This window comes from Equus asinus, chromosome 20 (assembly GCF_041296235.1).
Source record: "Equus asinus isolate D_3611 breed Donkey chromosome 20, EquAss-T2T_v2, whole genome shotgun sequence".
NCBI classification, from domain to species: Eukaryota; Metazoa; Chordata; class Mammalia; order Perissodactyla; family Equidae; genus Equus; species Equus asinus.
Window position 1 is genome coordinate 80229521 of NC_091809.1, and position 13538 is coordinate 80243058.

Genomic DNA, 13538 nt, shown 5'->3' on the forward strand with positions numbered 1-13538 from the left:
TAGACAAACACTGAGCATAGTATATAGTCTATGTCTTTGAAAGAGTGGATAGTCTGGTAGGTTGACATAGGCAATCAGTTAATTATAATAACTGGTACTCCTAGGAAAGAGCACGTAACATAACCACAGAGGCTTCTTGGAGAAGGTGATTTCTGAGCTGAGTTTGGAAAGATGAGTATGAGTTAGCTAGGTAAAGAAGTAGGGAAGGAGAAAATATGAGCAGAGATACAGAAAGAATACAATATCATGCATACTATTATTGTGTAAACTACGAGAAGTTCAGTGGTTCTTGATGTGGGGAGATAATGTTCAAAGTAGGGGATGTGTAACAAGGTAAAGCTCAAGCTCAAGAGGAAAGCAGAAGCCAGGCTCTTCAAGGACTCAAATGAAATGATAAGGCTTTAGGCTTAAGTCCTTGCACAGAAAATGAACAATCCCCATTCTCCTTGGCTCATAGCAGCATGAAAAATTTCGGATGTGGACTATATCAGAAAATTCAAAACCATGTAAAACGTTGGTTTTTGGTATACATAACTGCCCTAATGAGGCAAAGAAACTTGATTTCCAAGTGCACAGCTCCATGAGACTATTTAGGATACAGTCACTACTTTGAAATTAATCATAGTAGTTGACATTCTATCTAGAATAGGGTCTTTAGTTCAATGACTTCTTCTTCTTTTTTTTTTGATGAGGAAGATTGGCCTTGAGCTAATATCTGTTGCCAGTCTTGCTCTTTTTGCTTGAGGAAGATTATTGCTGATCTAACATCTGTGCCAGTCTTCCTCTATTTTGTATGTGGGATGCTGCCACAGCATGGCTTGATGAGTGGTGTGTAGGTCTGCCCCCGGGATCCGAACCCGTGAACTGTGGGGTGCCGAAGCGTAGCACGTGAACTTAACCACTATGTCACTGGGCTGGCCCCTCAATGATTTCATTTTAAGATGTTTAATTTCTCTTATTCAGTAAGAGTTAAACCTTATTTATAAGCCTCCAGAAGTCTTTTACCTTAAAAATTATAACATTTTCAGACAATTAGATTGTAGGATAATATGTCTGTAAAGATCAGCCCAGGGCTAATCTTTCCCAGGGTAAATGCAGATGTCTTAGTTAGTGGCAATTTTACATCTCACATAGTAATCAATCTTTGTTTTTTGGTCTGCTTCTCTTTTTATCACCTAATTGGATAGAGGCTGGGAACCTTAAAATTGGAATAAACAAGGAAGGCATAGATTTATGTTATTATACTAATTGAGCAGTTTCTGCTCTGAAAGCAAGTTTGGCACACTTGTTTGTTAAATATCATGGTTTTCTTAGTGTTTATATAAATAGATGTTTTTAAGTAGTGGTAGTCGTACAGTTGGAGAAATTTTACCTGAATATATTTGTCTTGGTTAAAGTAGACAAGAATGTAGATGTTTTTCTGATTGGCGAGATACACTTTATGATAGGCTCGTTATCTTTTTGGTCCAAATCTGCTCCTCCTGTGCTTTCATTAATGATGCCATCATTTACCCAGTTAGAACCCAGAGGCCTTTGGGAATCCTTTCTCGATGACCCATGTCCACTGAGTCATCAACTCTTATCAGTTCTACCTTCTTGACATCCCTCGAATCTATCCGTTTTCTGTTCCCACTGGGCCTGTAATCTTTCCGGTCTCACCATTTTTCAAGTGCATTACTATGCTGTAAAGGTCTTGGTGTTGGTGGATTTAAAATGGAAAGTTTTAGCTATTCTTAGATAACAGTGGAAATTTGTTACAAGTAATGATACATAATTTTTTTGAGACTGGAATTTGAATAGCTACTGTCGAGAGAGCTCAGCTGAAGGCATTGGAGGAGGGCATTGAGACTATAGATTACGGTAATCACAGTACTGTGAAGTCATTAAAACTTTCGTTCTTTGTAGAAAAAAAATGCTCCTTAAAAAGCCCACTGTTAGCGCTGGTGGTAAAACTAAAGAGAAAGTGAGGAGATCTTCAAAATTTATACTTTTTGTTCATAAAACTGATGTTTTGTCTTGAAAAATGAATGTTAGATTTGGTATTAGCTCAGATCTATGTAACAAACTGTACCACATAAGAATAAGAAAAAGTGTTTTTGGTTTTTTCTTTTTAAAGATTTTATTTTTCCTTTTTCTCCCCAAAGCCCCCTGGTACCTAGTTGTATATTTTTAGTTGTGGGTCCTTATAATTCTGGCATATGGGATACCACCTCAACGTGGCCTGACGAGTGGTGCCATGTCTGCGCCCAGGATCCGAACCGGTGAAACCCTGGGCCAGCAAAGTGGAGCCCGTGAACCTAACCACTTAGCCACAGGGCTGGCCCCGAAAAAGTGGTTTTGAAACTACTTAAGTCAGAACAATACAACAGTTGCTGTCCTAGAGTTGTAGGAAAGGCGTTAACTTGGGTAAAGATATTCCCAAAGAACATGTAACTTTTTGTGGAATATGTGATTGGAGAAAAAGTCTGAGCTTGTAGAGGCATTTCCATATTTACTAACTTGGGAATAAGAGAAGGTCTCTAATACATTCCTTAAGAATGTCTAGGACCTGCTCTAATGGCCTCCTAACTGGTCTGTCTGCTTCATTTTGATTCCTTCTGGTCCATTAGCCACATTGCTGCCAAGATACTGTTTGTGAGGTGTAAATCTGACTGTGTTTCTCCCTTATTTGAAATGAGCAAGTTACTGAATCTCTTAGCCTCAATTTCTTATCCAAAAATGAGGATAATGTACATTCTTCATGGGATTATTGGGAGGGATAAATTTTTAAAATACACATAAAATATTTTGTACATTGGTGAGCTCCTTAAATATTTAATAGAGATTATGTGGTTATTATTCATAAAGCAAACTCTTTACCATGACAAACAAGGCCCTTTATGCTCTGATCCCTACCTATCTATTTTGCCTCATTTTTGGCACCCCTATCCTATATTCCACTTATAGAACCACTGAATGATTGCCACATCGCATTCTCTCTTCATGCATTTGCCCTTGTGATTTCCAATTCCCAAAATACCTCTCCCTGCCTCCACCCCATACTGCTTTTTTCTGAGTTCCCATAGCCCCCTTTATAAATGTGTATTATGACATTTCATACCATTATGCGGTTATCGCTTTACTTGTCAGTTTTCCTCACTAGTCTGTGAGATTGTTGAGTGTAGAATTGGTATCTTTTTATTTTTGTATTCTTGTTCCTGGTAACTGTAGGCATATAATGGAATGGTTGCTAAATAAATATTTGTTTTATTGAATGAGTGAATGAATGAACAAATGAATGGCAAGACTGAAATGAAAAGCAATGGAGAGAGAGTAGTAGTGGTGAAGGCAAAGGATTCTGGAGCGTGGGTTTATAGCACAGATCTATGTTTTACATTCCTTGTGACCTTGAATGAGTTACTTAATTTTTTTGTGCCTTCTTTTCTCCACATAGAAAATGGGACTAATAATAGTATTTACTACGTAGGGTTGTAGTGAAGATTAGATAGATGAGTTTAATATATGTGTAAAGCACTCAGAGCAGTGCATGACATGTAGTAGGCTCTATTTAGGTGCTAGCTGCTGCTGCTGCTAAGGTTGTTGTTGTTTTCCTGATAATTCAGAACCTATTGGCTCTTTGCTATCAAGAATAATGTTATCTTTATGCGTTTAAGTTGGCTGCAAACTTTGAATTTTAAGGTAATGTTCATGGGGCCTGCCCGGTGGCGCAGCAGTTAAGTGCGCATGTTCCGCTTCAGCGGCCCAGGGTTCACTGGTTTGGATCCCGGATGTGGACATGGCACTGCTTTGCAAAGCCATGCTGTGGTAGACGTCCCACATGTAAAATGGAGGAAGATGGGCACGGATGTTAACTCAGGGCCAGTCTTCCTCAGCAAAAACAGGAGGATTGGCAGCAGATGTTAGCTCTGGGTTAGTCTTCTCCAAAAAAAATAGATAACGTTCGGGTCTTAGAAGTTGTTTAATTTGCTCTGTATGTTTTTCTTTTTACAGGGCTCTATGGAGCAAGTCAGTTCTCATTTTTTGGAGCAAACGCTTGACAAGAAGCTGATGTCAGATCTGAGGGTAACTGAATTCTTTGTTGTTTAAACTCAGTTTCTGTAACCAGCATCAGTGTAGCTATGTGCCAAGTTGTGTTGATTTAATTTGCAGCCCATGCATTTGTTAAGTTAATGTAGGGTGACTAGATTACATTTTAATGTAAAATCTTAGTAACTTGAACCAAATTACAAGTTACTTCATTAAATTTTAAATTATTATAATGAATACTTTTATACAGGTTGTGTTTTACAAAAAGAAACAAAATTAACTGTTGGAAACTATAAAAGTCTGGTCTTATTTTGTGAGATTGTCTGACATCTTAGGACTCCTTTTCAACAGCAGTTCCCATGGGAGAGTGAGTAAATCCTTTCCCTGAACAGTAACAAAATGCCTCTTACGGAATGCCCTTAAGCCTTGACTGTGATAGTTCTCTGACAGAGTTGTCAGGACCAAATATGAGTCTGAGAATATGATATGAACATTCATTGTCAATACCTTTATTATCATTTTCATAATTTAAAAATTAAGAGTTAGAGAATCTTGGATAAATAGAAGGGAAAGGGAAACAATTTACCCACGTTCCCACTACTCTAACACAGTGACTTTCATTATTTTCATATATTTCTCCCCAGTTCTTTTTCCTGTGCATGTTTTAAACACTGAATCATTGTATAGTTGCTGGTTTTCATATTTATCACTACATCATTTGTTTTTTTTTAATATTGCTAACTTCATTTTTACTGATAGCTTAATATTCTGTTAAGTAGATGTGCTATCATTTTTTAGCCCTTCATTACACATTTAGATTCTTCTAATTTTCCCACCATTATAAGTCACATAAAGAGTATCATCTTCATGCATATTAGATTTTTTCTTCTTTGAGTTGTTCTGTAAGATAAATTCTTAGGAATGATTGAGGAACTGATATCTGTGCTTCATTAAACATTGCCACATGGCTTTCCTGAAGGGCATAGCCTTCATTTGAGGTTGGTGATTAAGTGTTCTTTGTGTATACTGGGGTAGAAGTGTAAAGAGGGACATGCTCATGGTGAATGGTGAGGAATGGGAAGTACAAGTGTTTAAGACATATCACAGGGTACAAACTTTACTGCTGGGTCTGACCTACATCCTATAGGCTCAGATTGCTATATTTCATCAAGTTCCTTTGAGATGATCAACCACGAGGATGTGGACTCACACCAAGAATGTTCATAAGAGGCTGATGTATAAAGTAGAATGGCACTTCATTCATTCATGATGAGAACTGTAGCTGTCAAGTGGACTGGATCTTTACTTTAGCCAGCCAGTGTATTCCCCCTTACGCAGTCTGTGCAGAAAGTGAATTTACTAGAAGGTTGCTTGGTGAGCGCAGTGTTGCTCAAATAGAGCATGATTTTGCCAAATAGAGACTGACTTCTACTGGGACTGAAAACAGTTCTTCTCTGGGGCCAGCATAGTTTCTACTCAGGATGGTGCTTGGAGAGACACTGCCATTATTTACCTCTCTGATTTTCCCTTTCCTGTGTTGCCAGGGCAGACATAACCACCCATCTGATCACCACATTCTTTCGCTATCTTAATGAGTTTATTATTTTTAAATAAGGTTACTATCAGCTGTGATAGACCTGAGAGCCTTTGGTCTTACTTTAATCTCTGATCTATTGAGTATTTTTATTAAAAATGTAACTTGGAGAGCAGTCTTATTTCCTACCTTCTCATCTGCTTGGGGTTCATCTTACTATTCCCTCATGAATCTACCGCAAATGGTAATTGCTGTCATCCTCCACAGAGGAAACGCACTGCACATGAGCGTGCCAAGGAGCTTTACAGTTCAGGGGAATTTTCCAGCGGCAGGAAGTGGGGAGATGATGCTCCCAAGGAAGAAGTAGATACGGGGGCTGTGAACTTGATTGAGTCAGGAGCTTGTGGAGCCTTTGTTCATGGATTGGAAGATGAGATGTATGGTAAGTATGACTGCATAATATTATCAGTGCCATTTCCTGAGTGACTGCTGTGTGTCAGGCATTGTACTGGGTGATATACAGGCATTGTCTTGTTTTAATCTTCACAGTCATTTTATGAAGTGCCTACTACTATTTTAATTTTACAAACAGAAGAGACTGAGGCCCAGGTGGTATGATACAGTGGTTAAGAGCATGAACTTTGGGTTCAGTCAATCTAGGTTCAAATTCCAGCATTTCCATAAAACAAGGTTAATGCTAAGTGTTTCTGAATTGTGAGAATTAAATGAGATGATATATACATAAAATGCTTGGCCCAATACTTGACTCGTTTATAGTAAACACTTAATAATTGATAGTAAAAATTTATATCAATACTGTTAACAACAATAACTTGTTATGAGTCACCCAGATAGTAAGAGACAGAAGCAAGTTTTAAATCCAAGTATGTTTGACTTCAAAGCCTTTGTATGACAAATGAAGACTTTATTTCACCTTCATTTTTTAAAGATATTTTCACTGGGAATAGAATTGTAGATTAATAGGGTTTTTCCCCCCGGTCTTTTAAAGATGTTGTTCCACAGTTTTCCAGTTTGCATTGTTTCTTTTGAGAAGTCTTCTGTCACTTTTTATCTTTGTTCTTCTGTACGTGATGTATCTTTTTCCTCTAGCTGTTTTTGAGATTTTTCTCTCTATCACTGATTTTAAGCAATTTAGTTATGTATCTTGGTGTAGTTTTCTTCATGTTTCTTATGCTTGGAATTTGTTGAGCTTCTTGGACCTATGGGTTTATAGTTTTTGTCTCATTTGGAAAATCTTTGGTCATTGTTTCTTTAAATATTTTTCTGGCCCCACACTCCTTTGGAGATTCCAATTACGTATGTATAGGCATACCTCAGAGATATTGGGGGTTCAGTTTCAGACCACTGCAATAAAGCAAATATCACAATAAAGCAAGTCACATGATGTTTTTGGTTTCCTGGTGTATATAAAAGTTATGTTTACATTATACTGTAGTTTTTTAAGTGTGCAATAGCATTACATCTAAAAAAACACTATACATATCATAATTAAAAAATACTTTATTGCTGGGACTGGCCTGGTGGCATACCAGTTAAGTTTGTGCTCTCTGCTTCAGTGGCCCAGGTTTTGCAGGTTTGGATCCCGGGTGCGGACTCACACACTGCTCAATAAGCCATGCTGTGGTGGTGTCCCACATATAAAATAGAGGAAGACTGGCACATACATTAGCTCAGAACAGTCTTTCTTAAGCAAAAAGAGGAAGATTGGCAACAGATGTTAGCTCAGGGCCAATCTTTCTCACTAAGAAAAGCCATAAAATTTTATTGCTAAAAAATGCTAGCCATCATCTGAGTCTTCACCTAGTCATAATCTTTTTTGCTGGTGGAGGGTCTTATAAAAAATGCAATATCTGCAAAGGACAATAAAGGAACGCACAATAAAATGAGATAGGCCTGTATTAGGCTGCTGAGGTTGTCCTGCAGCTCATTGGTGCTCTAGTCTTTTTTTTTCCTCCTAGTGTTTTTTCTCTTTTTTTCACTTTGGGTAATATCTATTGCTTTGTCTTAGAGTTTATTGATCTTTTCTTTTGCAATGTCTAATCTACTCTTAATCCCATCCAGTGTATTTTTCATCTCAGACATTGTGGGTTTCATCTCTAGAAGTTTGATTAGAATTTGGATCTTTGGGTTTAGTATCTTCCATGTCTCTACTTAACCTGCTTAGTCTTTTCACTTTGTCAACAGAGAATGCATTTACAGTGACTGTCCTAATGTTCTTGTCTACTAGGTCTATTATTTGTGTGATTTCTGGGTTGGTTTTGATTGATTATGGATTAATCAATCCACATTATGGATTATATTTTTCTGCTTCTATGCATGCCTAGTAATTCTTGATTGGATGCCAGACATCGTGAATTATACTTTATTGGATGCTGAACATTGTTATATTCCTGTAAATATTCTTGAGCTTTTTTCTGGGATGCAATTAATTCAGGTCTTATTTTTAAGTTTTGATAGGCAGGACCCAAGCAACATTTAGTTTAGGGTATATTTTTCTCCACTACTGAAACAAACTCTTCTGAAAAAGCAGTTGAAGCCTATGTGTGAGCTTTGGAGATTGTTCCCTCTAATCCTGTTGAGTGGTTCTTTCTCAGACCTTGGATAGTTCCCTCACAGATCAGAACTCAGCTAGAGACTTGAGGAGGATCCTCTGCAGATCTCCCAAGCTCTCTCCTTGCATGCATTTCTCTCCTTTCTGTGCTCTGCCCTATGAACTCTAGCCACATGGCCTTTCCAGACTCCCAGCTCTGTCGTCTTCTTTTTTTTTTTTTTTTAAGGATTGGCACCTGGGCTAACAACTGTTGCCAATCTTTTTTTTTTTTTTTTCTGCTTTATCTCCCCAAACCCCCCCTGTACACAGTTGTATATCTTAGTCGCATGTCCTTCTAGTTGTTGGATGTGGGACGCCTTCTTAACGTGGCCTGACGAGTGGTGCCATGTCTGCGCCCAGGATCCGAACCCTGGGCCACTGCAGTGGAGCGTGCGAACTTAACCACTCGGCCACGGAGCTGGCCCCGCTCTGTCTTCTCAACTCAGGGAGACCTGCAACCTGGAAACTCTCTCCATACAGTAATCTGGTGTAATCATAGCGTTCACCTCATTTATTTCCCATCTCTCAGGGATCACCGCCCTTTCTTGCTTGGTGTCCGGTGTGTTGAATACTGGTGTTTCATATATTTTGTCTTTGTTTTTAGTTGTTTCAGTGGAAAGATAAATCTGGCCCTTGTTATTCCATCTTAGCCAGTAATAGAAGTCCTGAAAAGCTCTTGTGATTTCCATAATATGATGCTGTCTGTCTCACATAGATCACAGAATGTCAGTACTTTGAGATAATTGATTCCATTCTCCTCATTTTCAGTGAGGGTAACAGACCTGGGGAAACAGTGTTGGTTGTCCAAATTTTACAATAAATTTGTGTCAGAGGATTAGAACTCAGATCTTTAAAATGCCTATAAAAATTGCCTCGCAATAGAGCTGCTTCTCAGAAGGGCAAGAAGATTACTTTTGAAAGATAATTTTCTACTAGTGGATATAAGAATTGGGTTACCGTATCCAATTTGCTGTAAGGTTTTCTGTATAAATAGAAATTAGTGAAATCTGCCTCTGCTTCTTTGTTCTCTATGAACTTGATACAAGAGTTATAATTTAAATGGTATTAGTTAATAAGGAAGTGCAGTTATTAAAACCCATTTTATCCTAAGACAAGTAACTAGCATCTATTTTATTTTGTTTCTACCAGCACTTTTGCTTTGTTTAGTTTCTACATTTGGATTTCTTTACTATTAATGTTTATGTGGTTTAGTTCTACAGTGGTCAGTTTGTCACTGAGATTTGATTAAAGGAATTTAATTTTGGAAAGTGAGTAGATCATAATCTGCATCAGGTATGGCAGCTTCCTAATTTTCTCATATTTATAAAATTCGGGGTAAATAAGGGTTTAAGGACACATCGCTGGGAATGAAATGCCACCTTATTTCATTGACTGTGGACTCTAGTGTAGTGTCTTCTCATTTCATGTTATCCCTCCCTACTGGGCCTTTGTTCATGCGGTTCCTCTGCTTAGAAAGGCCTTTTTCCTTTCCATTGGCCTAGCAACTCCTTCAGATGTTGTTTTAGGGGTCACTTGTTCTAGAAAGCTGCCTCTGATCCTGTTGAGTGGGCTGTGTGCGTCTTCTGCATTTTCGTGTACTCCTGTGCTTTTCCATTGTACCACTTGTCGTTCTGTAATGCAGTTAACTATTCTTGTCTGTAGGTGCTGGGAGACAGTCTTGTTCTTGTTCATTTTTGTATCTTTAGTACTAAGCATAAAGCTAGTAAGTAGCAAAGTCAGGATCTGATTACGCATGTTAAGATCCCAGAGGATCAGTCTTTTTTCTTTTTTTTTTTTCCCCACTAGCATAGCCAACTCCTTTTCTCTGCCCTGGACCCTTAAGGAGACTGTAATGTAATTTAAACATTCCAAAAAGTGCATTAGAAATTGTTAATTTACTTGCCTGTACCGGGCTGTGCATGCAATGTAAAATACCAAGTTTCTTTGCTTTTGCTCAGAATTGCATCAGTTCAGGTCATACTGATTACGTCATGCTGATCAAAAGTTTCTCTGTGATTCCCTTCATAGACTTGCAAGAGTTACACATGAGTCTGTGTGCTGTAATGGTTAAAGCCCTAGGAAGAAGAATCAGTAGTTAACACATTTGGGGCCATCTCTGGCTTGCTTTGTAATTATTAAAAGTTTCATGTTTAAATTACATTATTGTGAAGTGGAGCAGATCCTTCCCCTCTGATGAAAAGGAGGAATTCATAACTACCAAGAAAAATCTGAGTCATCTCCCTTTAATGTAGTAATTCTGCTTTTAAAGTGTCTATAAAACCATTCTTATACAAAAGCCAAATTATATTTGTGAGTTTTAACCACAATTTGAGTGTTTTTCTTTTCTTTTCTTTTGTGAAAGTATACATTTTGTTGCAGAACCATATGCGAGCCACTGGAACAAACAAGCGTGTTTGGAAGTCTTGTGAGCATTGTCTGTAGCTTAGTCATCTCTCCTCTCTGTCTCCCAGCACTTGGCACAGGGCTTGGCCTGTAGTACACATTCAGGAAACATTGTTAGTGAGGGAACAAAGGGCCTCCTGGACTCAGTGGCTTTACTCTTACAAGTTCTGAGCGTGCAGAGAGGTAGAAGACATGCCTCTGTTTTCAAGGTGCTTACGAGACCCTTACCTATGCCATAGCTAATATTTGTTGAGCTTTTAACATATGCCAGGCAGTGTGCTATGTGCTTTACCTGTATTATGTGATTTAGTCCTTTGAACACCTCTAAGAAAATGGGTATTATCTCGATTTAACAGATGAGAAAATTGAGGTACTGGGAAGTTAAGTTACTTATTTGAGATCACTCTCCAAGTTATTGGAGGGATTATTCTTCACGATTCACTGCAAGACCTCCATCATTCCTTAACCCCACTTTGTGATGCTAGTCTAGAATCAGCAGACCTGGGTACTAGTCTTATCTCTGCTCTTACTCACTTTGAGGTAAGTTAATTCACTTTGCTGAATCTTATCTCTAACATGAGAGTGATGATATCTAGCCTGTTTTAATTTTAACAGTATTATTATTTAAAAACTGCCTTTTTAGAAAGTACTTTACTGTAGTTGGAATACTGAGGTAAATAAGATAACTTAGTTTGTGAAGAAATTCCGTTAATGGAGACAGATGTGTGACTTGATCACAAGTCTGCAGAGTCAGGATGTAAACCTTAGTCCCTGTGACACTAAAGTCCTTGCTCTTAGGTCAGTGTGAAGGTGGTAGCTGACTCCGTGGGCAGGAGGAGATCTCCCAGAGAGAGCTTGTAGAGAGAGGAGCAGAGAGTGAGGAGAACTTGAATGAGAAAACATCTTTCTTAGATCTTTCCCACAGGTCTTAACTTGATGTGCAGTTTTCTTTGTCCCCTTTTCTCTAGAGGTCCGCATTGCTGCTGTGGAGGCTCTCTGCATGCTGGCCCAATCTTCACCCTCTTTTGCTGAGAAGTGCCTGGATTTCCTGGTTGACATGTTCAATGATGAAATTGAGGAAGTACGTCTGCAGTCCATACATACCATGAGAAAAATCTCTAACAATATCACCCTCCGAGAGGATCAGCTTGACACTGTCCTGGCTGTGTTAGAGGTGAGCGTTTACAGTTTGTTGCTCCTTTCTTCAGCAATACCTACTGAATGCCACTTTTTTTTTTTTTAAACCAGGTGTTGTCCTAGGTATTGGTGATATACTAGTATATAGGCAGCACAGTTCTGCCTTCTCATCGCACAGCTCCCCTAAGATGGAGACTGACTGTTAAATAGGAAATTCAAATAACACTTGGTATTGCTATGATCAGGAAAGGATATGGTGCACTGGGAATACAGAGAGTAGCTAATCTGAATTGTCTGAGGAAAGATTGGGGAGATAGAGAAGAAAGAAGGAGTGTTGTAGTGGACACTTGAAGGAGGAGTAGGACTTAATGAGGCTTTTTACTTGGAAGGAGTGGCACTGATGGAGAATGGAAAGGTACCAAACAGAAGGAGCAATGTCTAAAGACCCAGGGGTAAGAGTGAGTATGATGTATTCAAGGAATTAAAAGGAATTAATTGTCATAGTGTCATAGAGTGGAAGAGATGGAGGAGGGGAGGGAAGTGGCTATAGATAAGGTAGGGGATAAACTATGAAGAATTCTCTTCAGCCTTTGATTTGATTTCATTCTTTAGTGAATCATAGGATGTTGCAGCAGGAAAAGATCTTAGGGATCAATTCATTCAACCCTGGAGTTTTACAGAGAAAAAAGTAATTTGTTTGAGGTCACATAGCTAATAAGCGGTTGTGCCAGGATATGAATACAGATTTGCCTCCCAGGCTGTACAACTCTATGGTTCTTGAATTATTTTTATAAAGGGTCTGTATTTTATTTGTGAGTACTAAAGTTTTAAAAAATATTAATAAAAGAGATTTGGCCTCTGGTTTTTCTTTTTTTTACTTTTTCAGATATTGTGCAATTTGATGTTTAGTCATTAGAGTTTGTTGAACATTTCTGCTACATACTTCACAAAACAGATCGGGTACTTCGAAGTTCCCTATCATTCTCTCAGTTGCTTAGCACTTCTGTTAAGATTTTTCCTGTATTTCGGGGCCAGCCCCGTGGCCAAGTGGTTAAGTTCGTGCGCTCCACTTCGGCGGCCCAGGGTTTCACTGGTTCCGATCCTGGGTGCGGACATGGCACCACTCATCAAGCCATGCTGAAGTGGCATCCCACTTGCCACAAACTAGAGGGACCCACAACTGAAAATACACAACTATGTACTGGGAGGCTTTGGGGAGAAAAAGGAAAAATAAAATCTTTAAAAAAAGAAAAGATTTTTCATGTATTTTTTCCTAAGATGAGTTTGCATTCAAAGTATTGTTCGGTAGTGGTGGTCCCTATAACCTAGCCCATTCTTTCCTTTTTAGCTTTCTTTCCCATCATTCCTCACCTTGAACCTCATGCTGTAGTCACTCCCCTAATCATCGTGCTTTTCCTCACCATTTTTTCTTTGTAATTTTTCCCCATCTGCCTGCAAAACTGCCGCTTTTCACCTAGCTGACTTCTCCCCTTATGCCCAGGATCTACATTAGGCAACAGATCTAGGAAGCCTTCCTTAACTAACCCCACCCCCTTGTTGGGCTAAATAGCATGCCTCTGAATTCCAATAACACCCAAGTGTAGACTACTGTAGCATTTATCAGTATATATTCTGATTATTATTCAGACCCTTCTCAAGGGGGCAGGGTCTTGGCTTTTTAAGTTCTTTTATTCCCAGTGTCTTGCAGTGTTGGATGCAAGGAGATGCAGAGTAAATGTTTGCTTAGTAGCTAAACTATGTTTTGATGTACAGAATTGTTCATAGGGCCACAGGTATTACTTATTAGTGAGTGCTTTTTTATAAAAC

At 38.6% G+C, this 13538-nt stretch overlaps 1 protein-coding gene across 4 annotated transcripts in view; it reads left to right on the top strand.

The window, feature by feature from the left end:
* INTS4 (integrator complex subunit 4) overlaps nt 1-13538 on the top strand; it is a 92832-nt gene that overhangs the window by 41161 nt on the left and 38133 nt on the right. For 2 of the 4 annotated variants that reach the window (XM_044752290.2, XM_070490618.1), the window contains 3 exons: nt 3991-4062; nt 5828-6002; nt 11519-11748. In XM_044752290.2, coding sequence (XP_044608225.1) covers nt 3991-4062; nt 5828-6002; nt 11519-11748 — 477 coding nt within the window. The remainder of the gene's footprint in view (nt 1-3990; nt 4063-5827; nt 6003-11518; nt 11749-13538) is intronic. The other 2 variants (XM_014859667.3, XM_070490619.1) reach the window with 1 other exon arrangement.